The 20,022-nt window shown below is 36.2% G+C and overlaps 1 protein-coding gene across 4 annotated transcripts in view; it reads left to right on the forward strand.

The window, feature by feature from the left end:
• The first annotated feature begins 331 nt into the window (after nucleotides 1–331).
• The window catches only part of Brcc3 (BRCA1/BRCA2-containing complex subunit 3), a 39,205-nt gene continuing 19,514 nt past the window's right edge, over nucleotides 332–20,022 (forward strand). For 2 of the 4 annotated variants that reach the window (XM_077793701.1, XM_077793703.1), the window contains exons 1-7: nucleotides 332–580; nucleotides 1,202–1,218; nucleotides 2,172–2,229; nucleotides 6,395–6,514; nucleotides 11,502–11,589; nucleotides 14,109–14,197; nucleotides 15,281–15,336. In XM_077793701.1, coding sequence (XP_077649827.1) covers nucleotides 458–580; nucleotides 1,202–1,218; nucleotides 2,172–2,229; nucleotides 6,395–6,514; nucleotides 11,502–11,589; nucleotides 14,109–14,197; nucleotides 15,281–15,336 — 551 coding nt within the window. In that variant the 5' untranslated portion in view covers nucleotides 332–457. The remainder of the gene's footprint in view (nucleotides 581–1,201; nucleotides 1,219–2,171; nucleotides 2,230–6,394; nucleotides 6,515–11,501; nucleotides 11,590–14,108; nucleotides 14,198–15,280; nucleotides 15,337–20,022) is intronic. The other 2 variants (XM_077793702.1, XM_077793704.1) reach the window with 1 other exon arrangement.

Genomic DNA, 20,022 nt, shown 5'->3' on the forward strand with positions numbered 1-20,022 from the left:
CCGCGCACCGCGCTCCTCAGCGGGCGGGCAAAATGGGCGCCGGCACTCAAGAAGCGCCTGCCCAGGCGCAGGGGGGCCGCTCACAGACCACTCCGCCTGAGGATGGAGAGCGCCGCCTCCCTGCCGCCCCCGCCGCGGGCCTGATACCGCGACCTCCGCCAGCCACCGCCCTTAGCCCCAGTGGCCACGCCTGCCCCAACCGGCGCGGGCGTTTCCCAGGTGCTGCTGGGCAGGCCCCGCCTCCGCCCCAAGCTCCGCCCCCAGGCAACCACCAGCAGTCCCGCCCCCACAGCCCTCCGCCGCGCGCTCCCCCAAGCTCCGCCCCCGCGGAACCCGCGCGCGGAAGGCCAGGCCTGGGAGGAGCTCAGAGCGCCGGGTGCTGGAGAAGCTGTGCTGGAGCACCCGGTTGGTCAGGCCAGAGTGGGCCCGAGGCGGACGTGAACAGGGTCGGATCAAGATGGCGGTGCAGGTGGTACAGGCGGTGCAGGCGGTTCATCTCGAGTCTGACGCTTTCCTAGTTTGTCTCAACCACGCTCTGAGCACAGAAAAGGAGGAGGTGATGGGACTGTGTATAGGGGAGGTGAGTAGGTCATTCTGCCTAGCTGGAACCCTGCTAGCAGTCCCCAGTAGTCCCTGAGGCGACTGGTAGGCCACAGGAACCTCTGACTTAGCTCTTTGGACATTTTTTAGTTGGCTCAATCGCGGTGGCCTTTTCTTCTTGTCGCATGACACTTGCTCATCCTCCTGCAAGCCCTCAGCGATTTGCATAAACCCACGGGGTTGGGGACTTGCTTCAGAGATTATCACCCATTGCCCAAAATTGCAAGTCAGAAATACATTTGAGTAGGATGAAGGCTACAAAGTATATGAAACAGACCTGCAGACCAGGGTTAGCGCCCCTTGCTTTGCCACCAGCCTTCCTTCTAGAGAAGTGGAGGTACCGAGAAAGCGAGAAAGCTTTTTAAAGCGTCGCAAAGATCCTAAGAAAGAAGAAACCCTTTCAGAGACTCGAAAGTTTTCTTTGTGTTGCAGAGGGGAGAAAGTGGATGAGGAAATACAATTCAGCTGTTTATTCTCTAAATTCTCCAGTCTTTCTTGTTGATATGTATGAACACATGACCTAATTTTCATATAATCTGCATCCCTGTAATCAAATAAGCATAATGTGATCAATAATATTTTCTGCTCTTTTCCACTCTAGTTGAATGATGACACAAGGTAAGACCTTTTGTTTACTCACATTTTAATATCTCTAAGGCATTTTTAAATAAAAATTATGACAGGTTTGGCAGTATTATATATTGATTGGATCTTAAATTACCTTTATGAGTCTGGAACTCTATCAGTAATACACTTTGAGTTCCACCCCAACTCTGAAGGTTCATTTCTGCCTTATTTCTTACTAGAAGGATTTTCAGTTGAGATGTATATGCCTTTATGTGAAAGACATAGTGGAGGAACCAAAATCATAAGTGAATCTATGAAAGCACTCATAAATAGAATCTTATTAACTGCAATAAAGACAGCATACTAACAACACTACCAGTATATTTACATTTGGTACTATTATTTTTCATTTTCTTGCTTGATGTGTTTTCATTTGCTATTTTCCCTGCAATGCCAGTAACATGCCAGTATTTTTCTTTTTATCTGATATTTTATGCATTTAGGGCTTTCCCCCTGTTAATCCAAATTCCCCTCCGTGTAAATGGTCAGTGGCCTTCTCCTTGGTGGCCCCTACAGTGATCCCAAAGATCTATAATAGCTTGAATGCTTGTGGTGGTCAATCTTTGGGTAACTTTTGCATAAACTTCAAAGTATAGTTTAATGTATTTCTCAAGCCCACCTCATATCTCATATATATATATATATATATATATATATATATATATGTAATATTAGTTATTGATAGACCTTTGTTTTTATTTATTTATATGCAGTGCTGAGGATCAACCCAGTGCCTCACATATGCTAGGCTAGCCCTCTACCACTGAGCCACAACCCTAGCCCACCTCTTTAAAAGTTAGAAATCTTCAGCTCAGTTTACTTTCCCTCCTCTTTTGTTTCTACTAAGGTCGCATTGCAAAAACTGTTAATCCTGTTATTTTGCTTTAACTTCCATTTTCTATTCCAAACCTTAGTTTTCTTTTTTTCCCCTAATTTATCCCCAGTAGGAGTGACTCCAAATTTGCATATACCGGAACTGAAATTCGCACAGTTGCTGAAAAGGTATTGTGCTAGAATACTGCATGACAGAAAGTTGTAGATGGGGAGGGATATCTCTATTCTCTATTCTGATGACCTCAGGAGAATATTATTAAATTTTATAGCTGGGTAGGATGTTCTTTCTAATGAAATCTGACAAAGAATTCACTCATTGAAAATGGAATGTAATTTATTGTTGTTTGTAGCAATTTATAATACTTGATCAGAATGAATAATCACTATCATACCACCCTTTTCCACTCCTCCTTGCCATTACTGCCTTCATTATGGCCTTTTCTTTAAGACTTTGACATCTGGTTCACATTGTTTGTTATCTCTTTATCCCATGTCTCAATATCTGCTCATGCAATCCCTCTGTTCTCAAATACAGACCATCCATAGTGTCATAGTTATTAGTCCACTTTGGCTTTTCTCCTGTCTTCACTCCCACCCCACCTTTTTGCCATGCTCTAGCCTAATCGTGGTATAATGTTAATTCCCCCCAATATATCACACACCAATTCTTTTTTTTTTAATTTTTTTTTAGAGAATTTTAATATTTATTTTTTAGTTTTTGGTGGACACAACATCTTTGTATGTGGTGCTGAGGATCGAACCCGGGCCGCACGCATGGCAGGCGAGCGCGCTACCGCTTGAGCCACATCCCCAGCCCACACACCAATTCTTTTGTAAAAATATAATTAAAATGAATTACTTCCTCCTAGCTATTAGGTAAAAACCCCACTTACTTCTTATTCTTATATACAAACTTCTCAACTCTAAGCATTAGCCTCCTTTCTTCTTCTATGAAGAAGAAAAAAAAAAACCCTCTTTCTATTCAGAGAGCTGCAACTTACTCATAGACTTTTCTGGATCATCAGTCTTTTCATGTCACCTGGCTCTTTTCCCTTAGGATACAAATACTCATGTTTAAGTTACTCTCATTTTCAGAAAGGAAAAAAAAAAACCCTACTCGATCCTATATCTTGCTATAGAAACTATTCTACATACTTCCTTTAATAGCTAGACTTCTTTCGTCTTTTTTATGTGTGTGTTACTGGGGATTGAACCCAGGGGCAATGAACCTCTGAGCCACATCCCCAGCCCTTTTGATTTTTTATTCTGTGACAGGATCTCACTAAGTTGCTTAGGACCTCACCAAGTTGCTGAGGCTGGCTTTGATCCTGAGCTGCTGGAATTATAGGCATGCACCTGGCAATAGTTAGAGGTCTTAAAAGAATGGTCTAATATCATTTCTTCACCTTCCCCAGTCAAACCCACTGCAGACTGGTGTCCAATTCTACCTCTCCAGCGATCTCCTCATTGCTGCATCCAACAGATTATTTCTTGATACTTCTCTTTCTCCCTGAAACTCTGAACTCTCCTGGGTTACTGATTTGTTTCTTTTACTCATTTTCCTTTCCCCAACCTTTATGGACCCTTCCTCTGTATGTGCATTAAATGTTGCTCATTACTTTTAGGCACTGAAACCTTCTCTGATGAGAGAGATTGTTTGTGTGAATTGGTTTACCCTGGGCATCAACTGCTAAAATATATTATAAATCTTAATAATATGATTTTTTCCAAGAGTTCATGACCTCATCTTGAATTTTGTATAAATTTGTACTGTTCAAATTAGATATTAAGCTTAATGAATTTAGAAGTCTTATCTTTTTAGCTAGTGTTGGCATCTTTTTTTGAAATCAATAATACAGATGCTTCTTGACTTATAATTTGGTTATGTTCCAATAAACCCATTGTAAGTAAAATATATTGAGGCCCAAATTACATTTAATGCACTTAAGCTAGCAAATATCATTGCTTAGCAACATAGTACACTGTAGAATACCTGTTGTTTCCCCTGTTTGTGTCACTGATTGCAAATTACAGCTCCTTGCTGCTGTCCAGCATTGCAAAAGAATATCACATATTGCTAGCTTGGAAAAAGATGAAAATTCAAAGTATAGTTTCTAGTGAATGCTTATTGCTTTTATACCATAGTCAAGTTGAAAAGTCCTAAGTTAAAACAATTGTAATTTGAGGATCATCTGTACTAGAATCTTAGGACATTTTATTTTCATGTATACCCTCCTGCCTTTTAGATTATTGCTATCATGCATTTTAATTTTATGAATATTTAAGCCTCTTGTGACATTGTGATAAATGTTTCACACAGTTAGTATATATTATATATACCCAAATGTTTACTCTTTATGGTGTTCATCATTCCTTTCTTCATTTCTGTGATTTTCTTTCTGCCTGAAGAATTCTGTGCTGGTAATGAATTCCCTCCATTGTGCATCTGAAAATGTCTTTATTTTTCCTTCATTTTTGAAGGTTTTATTCTGTGTATAGGATTCTTGATTTGCAGATATTTTCTTGTAGCTCTCATAAGATGTCATTCTGTTTAGCTTTCAAAAGTCAGCTATTTGTCTTATTGCTCCTTGAAAGGTCATAAATCTTTTTATCCCTGCTTTTAGTTTTATTTATTGTGGACAATGTGGTTGCTAGACACAATAAATAGTTGCTAGTGTTAGAAAATAAATAAAATGAAGTCCCTGCTCTTAAAGGAACTTGCATTTTAGTAAGGGAGGAAATTGGGTAAATAATAACTGTGGGGTGGGCATGGTGGTACACGCCTATAATACCAGCAGCTCAGGAGGCTAAGGCAGGAGGATGGTGAGTTCGAAGCCTGCCTCTAGATAAAATACAAAATGGGCTGGGGATGTGGCGATGTGGCTCAGTGGTCAAGTGCCCCTGAGTTTAATCCTTGGTACAAAATATAATCCTTGGTACAAAATAATAATAATAATAATAATAATAATAATGGGGCTGGGGTTGTGGCTCAGTGGTAGAGTGCTCACCTAACATGCACAAGACACCAGATTCAATCCTCAGCACCACATAAATGTAAAATAAAGATACTGTGTCCACCTAAAACTTAAGAATAAATATTTAATAATAATAATAATAATGTGTACATATGTGTGTTATAAAAGAAGTCATACGTGGTAAAAAACAATTCTTTTTTTCATTTTATTATTTTTTTGGGGGGGTGGTACCTCAGATTGAACTCAGGGGCACTCGACCACTGAGCCCCATCCCCAGCCCTATTTTGTATTTTATTTATTTAGAGACAGGGTCTCACTGAGTTGCTTAGTGCCTAACTTTTGCTGAGGCTGTTTTGAACTTGTGATACTCCTGCCTCAGACTCGAGAACTGCTGGGATTACAGGTGTGTACCACCATGCCTGGCACAATTCTTTTTTTTTTTTTTTTAAGTAGGATTATCAGGAAACTTAAAAGAATTTAAAAGGTCCACAAAGTAAAAAAAAGGCTGAAAAACAGAAGGGAAAGTGTGAAAAGGCACACAAGCATGAAATGGGACCATAAATAGGGAACTACAAGTAGCTGAATAATGCCAGAACTTAAAATATTTGAGATGCTTTACAGAGGTACTCTTAATTGCTTTCCAACAAATTATCAGTTGAACAGCTTTTTATTTATTAAAGAAAATGTGCATTGGGCTGAGGTTGTGGCTCAGTGGGAGAGCAGTTGCCTAGCACATGTGAGGCACTGGGTTTGATTCTTAGCACCACATAAGAAGAAAGAAAGAAAGAAAGAAAGAAAGAAAGAAGGAAGGAAGGAAGGAAGGAAGGAAGGAAGGAAGGAAGGAAGGAAGGAAGGAAGGAAGGAAGGAAGGAAGGCTGTCCATCTACAACTATAAAAAAAAGATTTAAAAAAAAGAAAAAGAAAATGTGAGGGGACTTGGGTTGTGGCTCAGCAGTAGAGCGCTCACCTCACACTTGCGGGGGCCCTGGATTTGATCCTCAGCACCACATAAAAATAAATGAATAAAATAAAGGTATTGTGTCCAACTAAAACTAAAAAATAAATATTTTTTTAAGAAGAAAATGTGAATTAATTCAAAGAACTGTCAGCATTTGATATGCAAAGTTTGTCTAAATACTAACTTTTATATTTTTGTTTCTGAAATATGTATATCGAGGAAGGATTTCTTTATTTGAAACATTTCATTTTTTCATGAGAAAAGTGTCAGCTTCCTGAAAGGAAATCTTTAACCTGATACCATAATAAAATGCAATCCTATAACTAATTGACAGGAGGTTGGAGAGAGAAGTGTTACTGGCCAGAGACAGAAGTAATGATTTCTCTGGGTTTTCCTTTAGGTTGACACCGTCAGAATTGTTCATATTCATTCTGTCATCATCTTGCGACGTTCTGATAAGAGGAAGGACCGAGTAGAAATTTCTCCAGAGCAGCTATCTGCGGCCTCAACAGAGGCAGAGATATCCTTATTGATCTAAAAGAATCTCTGGGGCTTCTGTGCCACATTGATTTGTTTCTGCAGGCATCTTACTTTAGGTGGTTTCACAAATTTTCTTCCTGATAACTATTCCCCAGTTTTCACATTTACCCCTCAGATCCAATTGTTGGGTTAATTAGAATTTCTATTTTTCCTTTTGAGTGGCTTTTATTGGAAGAATTATATATTTATGCTCCTAAATGTCAAAAGATTCCAGGGTCAAATATTATGACAATTAATTATATGGGGACTCCCCTTCACCTTCCTCCACATTCCCCACTCTCCCTTCTTTCCTTTGTGCCCCTCTTTCCTTTAGCTCAATAGCAGCACAAGGCTAGGTAAGTAAGGAAAGAAACAAAAACAAAGAACAAGGCAATAGCACCAATTTCTATGATCCCATTTCTTCTCTCTCTCTCTCTCTCTCTCTCTATCTATCTCTCTCTCTCTCTCTCTCTCTCTCTCTCTCTCTCTCTCTATCTCTATCTCTCTCTCTTTTCTTTTTTGGTACTGGCCCCTCCGGAGACATAACAATGATTATCAATTTTTCCTATATACTAAAATATATATGTATATTTTTCTTTCTGAAAAAGAAAAATATTTAATACTTGTGATAGCTTATGACATGCCGTATCCATCTTTTTTTCACCTAACAGGGTATCATCAGATTTGTTCAATTCAATATACAGAGGTGCCTCATTCTGATGCCATCACTTATTTCACCTGTCCTTATGAACATGTTTTAAAGTGCAGCAATGAATAACCTTGTACAGACAGCATTTCATAAACATGTACATATCTATAGGATCAATTCCTAAAGGTACTTTTTATTTGTTCAAAATGCTTGTTTTTAAAGTTAATTGAAGTTAAAAATGGTTTGTTTCCAATGAACTGTTAATATCCAAACATGTTAAATTCTTTATTAGGAATTTATAATAAAATAAAGATATCAATAGTACTACCTGATATTTCAATAAAAATATATACACTATACAATGGTATCTAGGCATCTGTTCTTTTTATTATAGCATAATCTCCCAATCAGACATAGAAGTGCAAAAGTAACAATGTTATTTTCTTTTTCCAATGTACTAGGTTTAAGTTTCTAGAATTTATAACTCAAAATGTCTACACAAATAGAGTATTTCCTTTAAGAAATTTTATGTTATAATATAAAATTTGAAAAAGATGGAATTTCCTGAGTTACATATACAGCTTTTACATTCTTTTAGAATGTTTTTTTAAATATCAAAAATTATATATCCATAATACACATCCTTGCTATTCACATAATTCTTTAAGTAGTCATCAAGTGAACCCTTTCAATAAAACTTTATCTACAAATATTTAATATGTGAGACAAAATCATTATGAAAAGTTAAACTGCTACTATAGCTTTCTCATCTTCCATTTTATGCATTTCCTGCCAACCATGTAATTTCCTGTTCTAGAGGGATGTTGATATATTTTTTATGTTTTAAATCTCAACACTGCTGCTTTCCCAGATTGGTATAGCCGTTGGTTCCAGGGTTTCTGAGTACACAATATTCACTCTGTGTATCAGATACAGCAATGAAATCTGATACCAGTTCCAGTTATTTCAACTTTCAGAACTACCTTATTAGCTGCTTCCAAGGGATTTATGACTGCAGCTCTTGTTTACTCATTTCAACAAAAATATAGTTGTACTTTTTCTTTTATATCTAGATGAAAGTTTAAATGGCATTTGTAATATAGCAATCTTGTTTCTAGAAAGGTTTAACTGCCAATCAAAATCCTGTAGCTGTCCAAAGAAATTACCAATGATTTTTTATTGTTATCAATATGATGAGCAAAAATTTGCTTATTTAAGAGTCATTTGTATTTTTATCTGAATTATCTGATTGCTTCCTTTGCCTTTTTTCTATTGATTTCATAATATTCTTTTTTTTTAATAGGGCTAATGTGGTCTTTTTTCCTCTTTCCAGATTTTTATCGGTGCATTATAGTTGTACTTAATAATGGGATTTGTTGTTACAGATTCATACAGGCACAAAATATAACAATATAGTTTGGCTAATATCACTCCTCAACACTTGATAATGTTCTTTTAATGACTTATAGGCACTGTATATATTAAGGAAATTAACATTTTGCAATAAGGGTAGTGATTTTTCTCGGTTTATTTATTGTATATGTTTGGGTTTTCCCTAGTTAAGTTATTGCATTATTTTATATTTATTTTTTTAGTTGTAGTTGGATACAATATGTTTATTTTATTTATTTATGTTTATGTGGTGCTGAGGATAGAAACCCAGGACCTCGCACGTGCTAGGCGAGTTCTCTACCACTGAGCCACAATCCCAGCCCCAAGTTATTGCATTTCTATTTAGTCAAATTTATCAATCTCTAGTGTATATATTTTGTATCTTGATTTTTTAATTCTTTCTTTTGAAATAATTATGGATTCATGAGAAGTTAGTGAAAGTTCTCTGTGTGGGTTGGTGGTGTGCCTCAGTGGTAGCACACTTGCCTGGCATACATGAGGCACTGGGTTCGATTCTCAGCACCACATAGAAATAAATAAAATGAAAAGTCTATCAACAACTAAAAAAATACATTTTAAAAAAAAGTTCTCTGTAACATTAATCTGGTTTCCCCCGAAGGTTATATTTTACACAATTGTGGTATAATAAACCAGGGCATTTACATGGATAGAATGTATATAATTGTATGCTATTTTGTCACATGTGTAGATACATGTAATCACTACAGCAGTCAAGATACAAAATTCTTACATCACTATGAAGATCCCCTTCATGCTGCCTTTACAGACAAACCCATGTTCTTTTTGCTTACCAGCCCTATCCCCTAGCAACCACTAATCTTTTGTCTCTGTCCTCTCTATGAGTTGCATTTTCCTGCTGCTTTGTATCCCGTTCCACCTTCTTCCTGGACCGCTGGGTATTTCTGTATTCCTAGACAGAGCCCTGAGCTGTGTGCTGGGATGCTGTTAGAGTGACTTGGAAAAGGTTTGATCCTTCTGGGTCTTGCTTTGAGGATGAAGGACATGAGACCAGGGCAGCTCAGTGTAGGAGACATATTTCTGTGCTGACAGGGCACGGCCCTCATGAGTGCCCTGCCTGATGCCTCCCTGTCAATGTGACCTTCCCCACCTGGTGGGTGGGGAAAGCTGCTGATCTCTTTCCTCCCTGAGTGCTGTGCAGTTACTTGCATCCTCTTGAGGGGCAGAGCCTTTCCCAGGCCTCAGGTAGTTTCCTCACGTGCTTGTGCTCCCCTGTGGTCTGCTGAATACTCGAATGGGACACACTGGGGATGTAGGGTTCTCTCCCTCTGCAGTTCCCTTCGCTCTGGTCCTCTGCCCTGGAAAGCTCCACCTGTCTAGACTCTGTGGCTCATCTCCTAAACTCTGGATGGTCCACTCAGCTCCACTTTAAATTCCCTCCTATTCTGTGGCCTGGATGTCTTCTCAAGGGCTCACCCTATTCATTTCTCATCTGTTGGCCTTCTTTGCATGGTGATCATTGTCTTGAAAATTGTTGGTTCATATATGTTGTCCAGTGTCTTTGTATCTGGCTTGGCTTGAAGCAGAAAATCTACTCATTGGTATTCAAAAAACAAAGGCAAACTTGAGAAAGTAAAAATTCCAAGGACATAATTGTGTAAAAAAGATGTTTATTATTGGAAACACATATTTTACTTTCAAACTGAAATGAGCCCATTTCCAAAATTGGGTGATAGGTAGATACATTGCTCCACTTTAACATTATAATCACCATTTATTAAGTATTTTCTAGGAGCCAAGTCCCATGCTAAATATTTCCACTGTTGTGTAAAAGCATGTTTCTGCACAGTGTACAACAGAAGAAACAGGCTAAGAGTAGTTAAGTAATTTCTCTTGGCATTGGAACATTTAAAAATGCATTTAAAATATTGTTCTCAGGTTTAGTTGTATGAATAGGATTATTGTGTTTTAGTATAATTTGTAGAAAAATTAATCAACATCTTATAGTACAGCAGTAGTAGTCTTGAAAAATTTTTGAGTAATATTCTCATGTTTGAACTTAAGATAGTTATTGGAAACTTATTTTTACAACAAAAGAGGAAGATATTCTTTTAGGGGGATGTTTCTAAACAAGTAGGGAGACTTAACTGGGGTTTTTGCTCTTTGATCTCTGGATTCACTATATTTGCTGCTGTTCACATTAACAACCTAGCTGGGCAAGTGGCACATGCCTATAAAATCCCAGTGGTTCAGGAGGCTGAGTCAAGAGGATCTCAAGTTCAGAGCCAACCTCAGCAAGGGCAAGGTGCTAAGCAACTCACCGATACCCTGTCTCTAAATAAAATAGGGCTGGGGATATAGCTCAGTGATTGAGTGCCCCTGAGTTCAACACCACCACCACAAACAACAACAAAAACATTAACAACCTGCCAAAGAGAAATCCAATGAATAAAACAAATTGTTAGGCTGAGGGGTAGAGTACTGAAGTGCTTGTCTAGCATGAATGAGGCCCTGGGTTGGGTTCCATCCCCAGCTCCAAAAACAAACAACCTTTGTGTTTCTTTTTTAAAAAATGGAAGACACGAATTGGTGTCAACATACTTTACATACAACCAGAGATATGAAAAATTGTGCTGTATACATGTAATAAGAATTCTAATGCATTCTGCTGTCATTTATTTTTTTAAAAAATTAGTAAAAAGATGGAAGTAAACCAGAACTAGAGAGACAGGACAGAAGATTCAAGCTGATAATGTAAGTGACATCTGAGGATTTAAATAAGCTTCTTTTCAGATAACAGTGGTAAGGATTTGAGTGACCAAACATCAGCTAAATCGGATTAGGAGGATTTACATCAACCTTATTTCATTCTTCTGTTGCACATAAATTGTAATGGCTTCACTTTAAATTTTAGGATGCTTTCTGAGCCCTTAGTTTCCACCTTTTGAAAATACCTTGACAAACACACAGATTGGCTGAATTAACAGGTCGCCCCATGAGAGTTGTGGGCTGGTATCATTCCCATCCTCATATAACTGTCTGGCCTTCACATGTTGGTGAGTATTATGGGGTTGTAGCATTTATTATCTTCAGAAATGAATATCATTTTTCCTTCATTACATAAACCATGGCTCTTTTAAATCACAAATTGACTGTCCTTAAATAGATGTCATTATTTTGATTTATTTTCCATGTTTTAAAAAGTAATGGTTCATGTCATATTATTTTTATTAGTGAGAGGGAAATTTTCAGTATTCAATTTTTATTTCTATTCAGGAAATCAAGAATAAGGCCCAACAATGAGCTGGTATCAAAAGTAATGTAACTGAAATTGCTGATTGCTATCTAGTACATGCCCATTCTGAAGGCTCACAGGTGTAAAGTGTTAATTTAGCAAAATTGATTTTTACAATCTCTGTTTATACATAATCAAGTTTAGCTGTTGGGACTATATTCTCACTCCTCTAATTAGTATAATGTAACTAAATTGCTTTTTCTCTTTTTACCAACCTTTTTTTTTTTTTTGCAAATCATGATTGATTTTTGTCTTTTTCTGACACTCTAGAAAGAAGTAGAAAAACTACTTGGTGGGTTAAGTAAGTGGCAGAACTGAGGTTAGAACCTGTATCATCTATATCACTAAGCACATTGTTTAGTTCAGTTTTTTTTTTTCTTTAAGAAGGCTTTCTCAGGCTGTAGCTCAGTGGTAGAGCACTTGCCTTGTATACATGAGGCTCTGGGTTCGATCCTCAGCACCACATAAAAATAAATAAACAAAAATAAAGATATTATGTCCATCTACAACTAAAAAAAAATTTTAAAAAAAGAAGGCTTTCTCACTGAAGAAAGCAGTACATTAATTGTACTCTATAGTTGAAGTTCCTTAGCTCCTTGGGAATAGGTAACAAATAGTTCAGAAATTTGAGTAGCATTGTTTTAAGACAACCAAGTTAAAGTGTCACGTAGATGATTAAAGAGATTAAAAAGGTAAGGCCATGGAACTAGATGAAATTCCTCAGTGAGTGAGGGCGCATAGATTCAAGGACAGAAAAGTGAGCCATGACAATATTTTGAGTGGAAAGATAAGAAGAATCCAGCAAAACAGATTGGAAAAGATCAAGCAAGACATTAAGAGAACAGGTAGAAAGAATGAAAACTGAGGAGGGAGTGATCAGCTGAGATACCAGGTAAATTGAGGACCAAGAATAGATTATTGGTTACCTTGACAAAAGCAATGTGAGTAACATGATAGGGACAGTCAAACAGTATTCTGCTTCTTTCTAGAGATTAGGAAATAATTGACCAAAAAAAGGGGGAGGTAAGGAGAGAAAAAGCAATTTTCCATGGTCATGTATAAAATGAAATGGAATTAATGCCCAGGAAATACCTTTGATAGACTAGGCATTGTACTAAAAATAAAAAGTCTTGCAATTTTAAAAATACAAAACCCTGTGAGAGAAGGGATACTATTTATTATCATTTAATTCATGAGGATGTAAGCTTAAAGATATTAAGAATTTTACTCAGGTCATATAGCGATACAGAGATGATTTACACAACGTTACATTTTCAGCAATAGTTTCAGCAAATATTTACTTCATTTTCACTCTTGGGTGCTGTTTATTCTTGATCATTACTTGGGAATACATTGAAAAGTCCTAAGACAGATCAAAATGGTGAAAATACTAAAATTGTTGGCCAAATAGATTGCCAAAGTAAGACAGCATAAGTTACAAGACCCAGTTTTGCTCTGTAGTATTTTGTCATCATACCTGATCTTTTTTGTATCCTTTTTGCACAATGGTCTCAAGATTTCAGCTTTTCAAGTTAGCTTCTCTTTAGTTTTGGATATTTAATCTTTTAACTAGTCCTTATCTTTTCAAAAATTGTGTAAATTTTAAATAGTGGGGTATTGTTTCTACTTTCTGGAATGTTTGATTCAATTATACTACAATAACATTTTTTATTTTTAGTTGTACACGGACACAATACCTTTATTTTACTTATTTATTTTTATGTGGTGCTGAGGATCGAACCCAGTGTCCCACATATGCTAGGCAAGCACTTTACCACTGAGCTACAACTCCAGACCCTGCAATCACTTCTATGATAATTTCTTCAAAGAAGTAGTTCTATAGTAGTTCCACATTTCCTGTATTTAGTAGCAATTCTAATATATTCACTGACATAGAAGCTATCCATCAAAACCCCTTTTTTCCCCTAAGAAATATTTTTGTCTCCTTCTAAAGCCTTTCTGTTTGAATCCCTATGGAGGAAGTTATCAAGTTTGGCAAGGGTTTAACTGAAAGTTTTAATATTTTTTATGATACATTTAATAGCAGGACTATTCTTAGAATAGGCAACCTAGAGTTATTAATGTTTTATTACTTAATAGCATACTTTTCATGGTATTTCCTTAACCCAGCAAATACATTTATACTTGGACAATCATAGTATACTTAGTATATATCCCTGTACTCACTATAGAATCTGAATCCTGGGAGAATTTCGTACCACTATTATCTTTAAATGGAGTCTGTGAAATACAATTTATTGACAGAATTTTATTTTTCAGATGTTCGCACTCAAGCCATGTACCAGATGATGGATCAAGGTTTTGTAGGACTTATTTTTTCCTGTTTCATAGAGGATAAAAACACAAAGGTGTGTGTGTGTGTGTGTGTGTGTGTGTGTGTGTGTTTCTACATAGAGTAGAGAAAAAATCTCTTTGTAATTATAATAGGATGGCCAGGGAAATTTTCAATGAAAAAAGTTATTGAGTCAGGACCCAAAGAAGGTGAGGGAGCAAGTCTTGTGGATTTCTTGGGGGAAGAGCATTCCAGGCAGAGGAAATAGCCAGTGCAAAGACCCTAAGGTGAGTTTGGCATGTTCAGGGAACATTGAGGAAGTTGATATGGCTGGAGCAAAGTGAAGAAAATCACAAATGTACATCCAAGTGTACGTCAGAGAGTCTTAGTTTTACACTATTACCCCAGTCTCCTATTAGCCTCTTTTCATCTTGGGAGTATCTGGGTTTATATGATAATACAGTTGGTTATTATAAGGTCTGAAAGACAATTGGGCCAGATCTTGTAAGACCTTTTATTTGACTCTCATTTGGGAAACCACTAGAGGGCGACTTTATGTTTTAATAGGATCTCTCTGGCTATTGTATTGATAACTGACTAAATGGGGATGGAGGGTATGAAATCCATGGCATCAGTGAAACCAGATAGTCAAGAGATGATGGGGCTTTGATCATGTTGGTAGAAGTGGAGATAATAAAAAGTGGTGAGATTAGTTACATTCTCAGAATCAGTGTTAATAATGAATATTTTCCATGAAATCACTCTTTTCCAGAACATTAAAGTTCAATATCTAGAACTTTTTACTTCATTTGAAATGCTTTCTACATTGTTATCATAAGTATTTATTGAATGAGTTTGTCAGCTTCCAACATAATAATTTGTTCTGATTCTTACTTTTTTCGGATTTCATATTTATTAGCAGTTGTATCACATGAGCAGATGTTTGGTTGTGACCATTTTATGTTGACAAAGTATATGTTCCCTCTTAAAGGAATTCATTTATGGCATATTCCATCTTCAGAATCTGTGTTAGTCTTCTACTTCCAGAAGGACCTTTGGGTTTTAGGTTAGAGTAACTAAATTGCTATGAAATTCTCAGTACATAAAAATGATCAGTCCTTCTTTCTGTGACTTTTTTTTTTTTTTTTCTAATAAACAGACTGGTCGGGTACTCTACACTTGCTTCCAATCCATACAGGCCCAAAAGAGCTCAGAGTAAGTATGACAGAGACATGTGTATATAATGATGGGTTAATTTCTCATTCAGGGAATTGATTGTTTCATTTCATTTTATTTCTCTCAGTGGTAATCATTAACAACTCTGTTTCTAGTTATATTTGCTAATGGTTTTATGAGGAATTAGAAGCTCTTTAGCAGATTGGATATTGAGTATATAGGAAGCTAATAAGAGGAAGACTGAGTATGCAAAGTGATACTGATTTTTATAGATTCTTGACTTTGCTATCCCATTAACTTGATTTCAGATTTACAGTTATCTCACTTAAATGTTTACATAACTTAATTTCCTCATTATAATTTAACTCAATTTAAATTAGCAAATCTTAATTGAATACTTGGTATATGCCAAGCACTATGACAGACACCGAAGATACAGAGGCAAAAAACAAGTGTATTGTCTATTTGGGAGATGTAAGCAGATTATCTTAAATTTTTTTTCTTGTAGTACATATCAATTGATTATAGCATTGTTTGAAGTAACAAAGAGTTGGGGGAAAGCTTAGATGTTTATCAGTAGAGAACTAATTAAATGAATTATGATTTATCCATATAAAACAACTATGATAAATCTTATTTGGAATACAGAAATCTCTAAGAAATAATGTTAAATGAAAAAGGCATGATATAAGAAAAGTGTGTATAGTAGGCTACTATTTGCAAAAAGGTAGAAGAGAAATAGATGCATGAACATACCCATATATTTGCTTATAAATACATCAGTCACTTCAGTAGAGGGGAAGTGGGTATGAGGGAGTAGAGAGAGTGGAGAATTCATTATATACTTTTCATAGGTTTGGAATATGGAACCATACATAAGTGTTATCTTAGCTTGTTCACCACTATGACCAAAAGATCTGACAAAAACAATATAAAGGAGAAAAGGTTCATTTGGGGCTTGTGGTTTCAGAGATCCATCCATGGTTGGTCAATTCCATACCTCTGGGCCCCAGGTGAGTCAGAACATCATGGTGAAAGAGCATAGAGGAGGAAAGCAGCTCAGGACATGGCAAACAGAAAGCTGAGAAAGCTTCACTCTCCAGGGACATACTATAAACCTCAAATGTACACCCTCATTGACCTACCACCTCCAGCCACACCCTACCTACCTATAGTTACTGCCCAGTTATTCAATCTATGGATTAATCCACTGGTTAGCTTGTACCTCACTTAATCATTTCACCTCTAATAATTCTTGCATTATTTCACACATGAGCTTAGAGGGGATAATTCATATTTAAACCATAATAGTTATCTAATCAAGAAACATTAATTTTTTTAAAATATCAGCAAATGAATATATTACATGCATAAAAATATTAGGTGGTATAGAATGGCTTATAATAAATAGCCTCACTCCTCAAAAGGATCACTGTCTCTAATTTTGTTTTCGGGTCTTCTGATATTATCTTTGTTATCTCTAAACAGTATACTTAAACTCTTTTTTAAAAACTTTTTTCTTAGTTGTAGATGGACACAATATTTTTATGTATTTCTTTTTATGTGGTGCTGAGCATTCTATCACCAAGCTACAACCCCAGCCCTTAAACTCTTTTTTGATTTACAAAATTTGGATAGTATTTATTATTATTAAGATAATATTTATCATCATCATCATCTTTTTAACTTGATCTCACGAATGAAGATTTAGCTCACTTGCACTACCCCATCTCCATTCCGTTGGTTAGTTTTCTAATCTTAAGTTTGCCTTTTTTTTTTTTTTTTTTTTTTGGTATTGGGGATTGAACTCATGGGCACTGGACCACTGAGCCCCATCCCCAGCCCTATTTTGTATTTTATTTAGAGACAGAGTCTCACTGAGTGGCTTAGTGCCTCGCTTTTGCTGAGGCTGGCTTTGAACTATAAGTCTTCATATTCCCAGTGGCAAATACCTGTGCACTGTATTATAACCATAATTGTTTTGTCTATTGATTAACTGTAAGGGTGGGAAGTCAAGTGTTTATATTATGATGGTGTGAATATTATTCTCTGTACAATTAAGCAGTGTAAAGTAGTGTACTATGATTCCACTTCCTTTCTTTTACAGCCTTTTGTTTTTATTTCAAATGACTTTTTCCCCTTATTTTTCTGCTTTTATCACCTTCCTGAATTCCAGATTCTTGATATTATGACATTTTCTTTTAATCTACAATCTACCCAGTTCATAGGAAAAATTCTTAGTTATAACTCAGTTTAGTTCCCTAATTCAAACAGTTTCTTCAAGTTTAAATCAGTCTTTGAGGAGAGGAATTTCTCATTGCTTCAATTACTTCTGCATTTGACTCTTATATGACATCTGAAGCATTGGGGCGTTGATTTAAGTGATCTATGCTGTAGGGAAAGGAAGCCTCCTGGTCTTGTGCTGGTTGTGAGAATCAGGGTAGAAGTTAAGGTCAGTGTTCTGCTTAACTTGTTCAATATACTTTTCTTTTGTGGACTTGCAGTCTTAGTAAGAGATACATCTCCAATTCCTCTCTTTCAGCTCTGTCCCTCTTCCTTATAAGCTATACAACAGGTCTATCACATCCTTTTTTTTTCAAATTCCTCCCCATTTTCCCTTTCTCTTTCTACTACTCTGATCATTCAAATATTAAAGATCCTAGATTGACCTTAGTAATACTTTTCACTTATTTTCTATCTCTTTTCTTCCAGTTTCTTGGGTATTTTCTTGACTCTTATTTTCTAATTCCTTCATTGATTGTTTTGTTTTGTTTTTTGAGACTGGGTCTCACTGTATTTACCCTGGCTAGTCTCAAACTGTATATAAGGAATCCTCTTGCCTCAGCCTTCCCGGTTCTAGGACTATAGGTGTATGCCACTGCACCTATAGCCTTCATTTTTTTTTTTTTTTTTGTAAATTTTATGTTCTTAATTTCCCAGAATTTGGGTATTTAAACAACTTTCTTGTCTTTTTTCCCCCAGTACTGAAGACACTCTATCAGTGAGCTCTGTTCCCAGCTGTTTTTATTTTGATCTAAGTTGCCCAGGCTGCCTTCAAAATTGCTGTCCTCCTGCCTAGGTCTCCCAAGTAGCTTATCCATCCATATTGAAGAACAAGGCAACAAAAAGCTCAGGAAGCTTTACTTTAGGGGGAAAGGGTTGGGAGCAAGATGTTTTATTCAGGTATCACTAAATGGTAGACTTAGATATCTTATTTTAAGACACAACTATTAATAACTGCTGTCATTTTTCCTCACAGTTCATTACTTTTATTATAATTATTACTTAAAAGAACTCTTCTGTACTGTTGTTGCTAATGATGATGATGTTGATAAAGCAACTCCATAAACTTGTTTATGAATATCTAGGCTCAAATTTGAGCAATGCATGGATCTGATCCTAATTCACATAATTGTGAACAGGATTAACCAATAGATAATCATACCCTAAAAATCCTGGGGTAGGGGAAACCCAGTTCTCCATTGAAAATAGGCAATGACCAGTATGCCCATGAAAAGATGTAAACATCACTAATCATTAGGAAAATACAAAGCAAAACACAATGATATACCACTCTAAAACCATAAGGATGATTACTATACTATAAAAAATGGAAAATAATAAGTGTTGGCAAGAATGTGGAGAAATTTGCACCCTTGTGCACTGTTGGTGGGAATGGTGGTTCATCAGAAAATTAAGAATGAAATTACAATATGGAGCAGCCATTCTACTTCTGGATATGTACACAAAAGAACTGAAAGTAAGATGTCTAAAAGATATCTGTACACCCAAGTTCATAGCATCATTATTCACAGCTAAAACATGGAAACAACCCAAGTGTCCCATAGACAGGTGAATGAATAAGTAAAATATTATATATATATATATATATATATATATATATATATATAATGGAATATTATTCAACCTTAAAAAGTAAGAAAATTCTGCCATGTGCTACAACATAAATGAACTTTAAGGACATTATGATAAGTGAAATAAGGTAGCCATAGAAAGACAAATGTTGTATGATTTCTTATATGAGGTACTTATTATGAGGTCCAGTTCCAAGAGACAGACAATAGAATGACACTTGCCAGGGGCTCAGGAGAGGAGGGAATAGGGTATTAGTGTTTATGGATATAGAATGTCACTTTTGTTTGTTTTTTGGTGGTGCTGGGGATTGAACCCAGAGCATTGTGCATGCAAGGCAAGCACTCTACCAACTGAGCTGTATCCCCAGCCCTAAAGTGTCAATGTTTTTTAAATTTTTTTTACTTGTAAAGGGACACAATATCTATGTATGTATGTATGTATCTTTCTTTCTTTATTTATTTTCATGTGGTGCTGAGGATCAAACCCAGGTTCTCACACGTGTGAGGCAAGTGCTCTACTGCTGAGCCCTAGCCCATCCCTAGAGTGTCAGTTTTATAAGATAAAAAGAATTATGGCAATGGATAATGGTGATGGTTGCACAACATTTTAATTGTACACTTAAAAATGGTAAATTATGTAATTAAAAATGTATGTGATGTTTATTTTATTATAACAAAATATTTGGGAGAAAAAATACTATTCTCTAAAATATTTTACACTTAAATAAATCTTTACTATTATTCAAAATAATACAAGCACATACATTTAATAATAAAAGGCTTATTAAAATAGTACAAACAAACAAATGAAACCCAGAACACCTGTGTCCAGTGCCTTCTGGGGAATTGA

This window comes from Urocitellus parryii, chromosome X (assembly GCF_045843805.1).
Source record: "Urocitellus parryii isolate mUroPar1 chromosome X, mUroPar1.hap1, whole genome shotgun sequence".
NCBI lineage: Eukaryota > Metazoa > Chordata > Mammalia > Rodentia > Sciuridae > Urocitellus > Urocitellus parryii.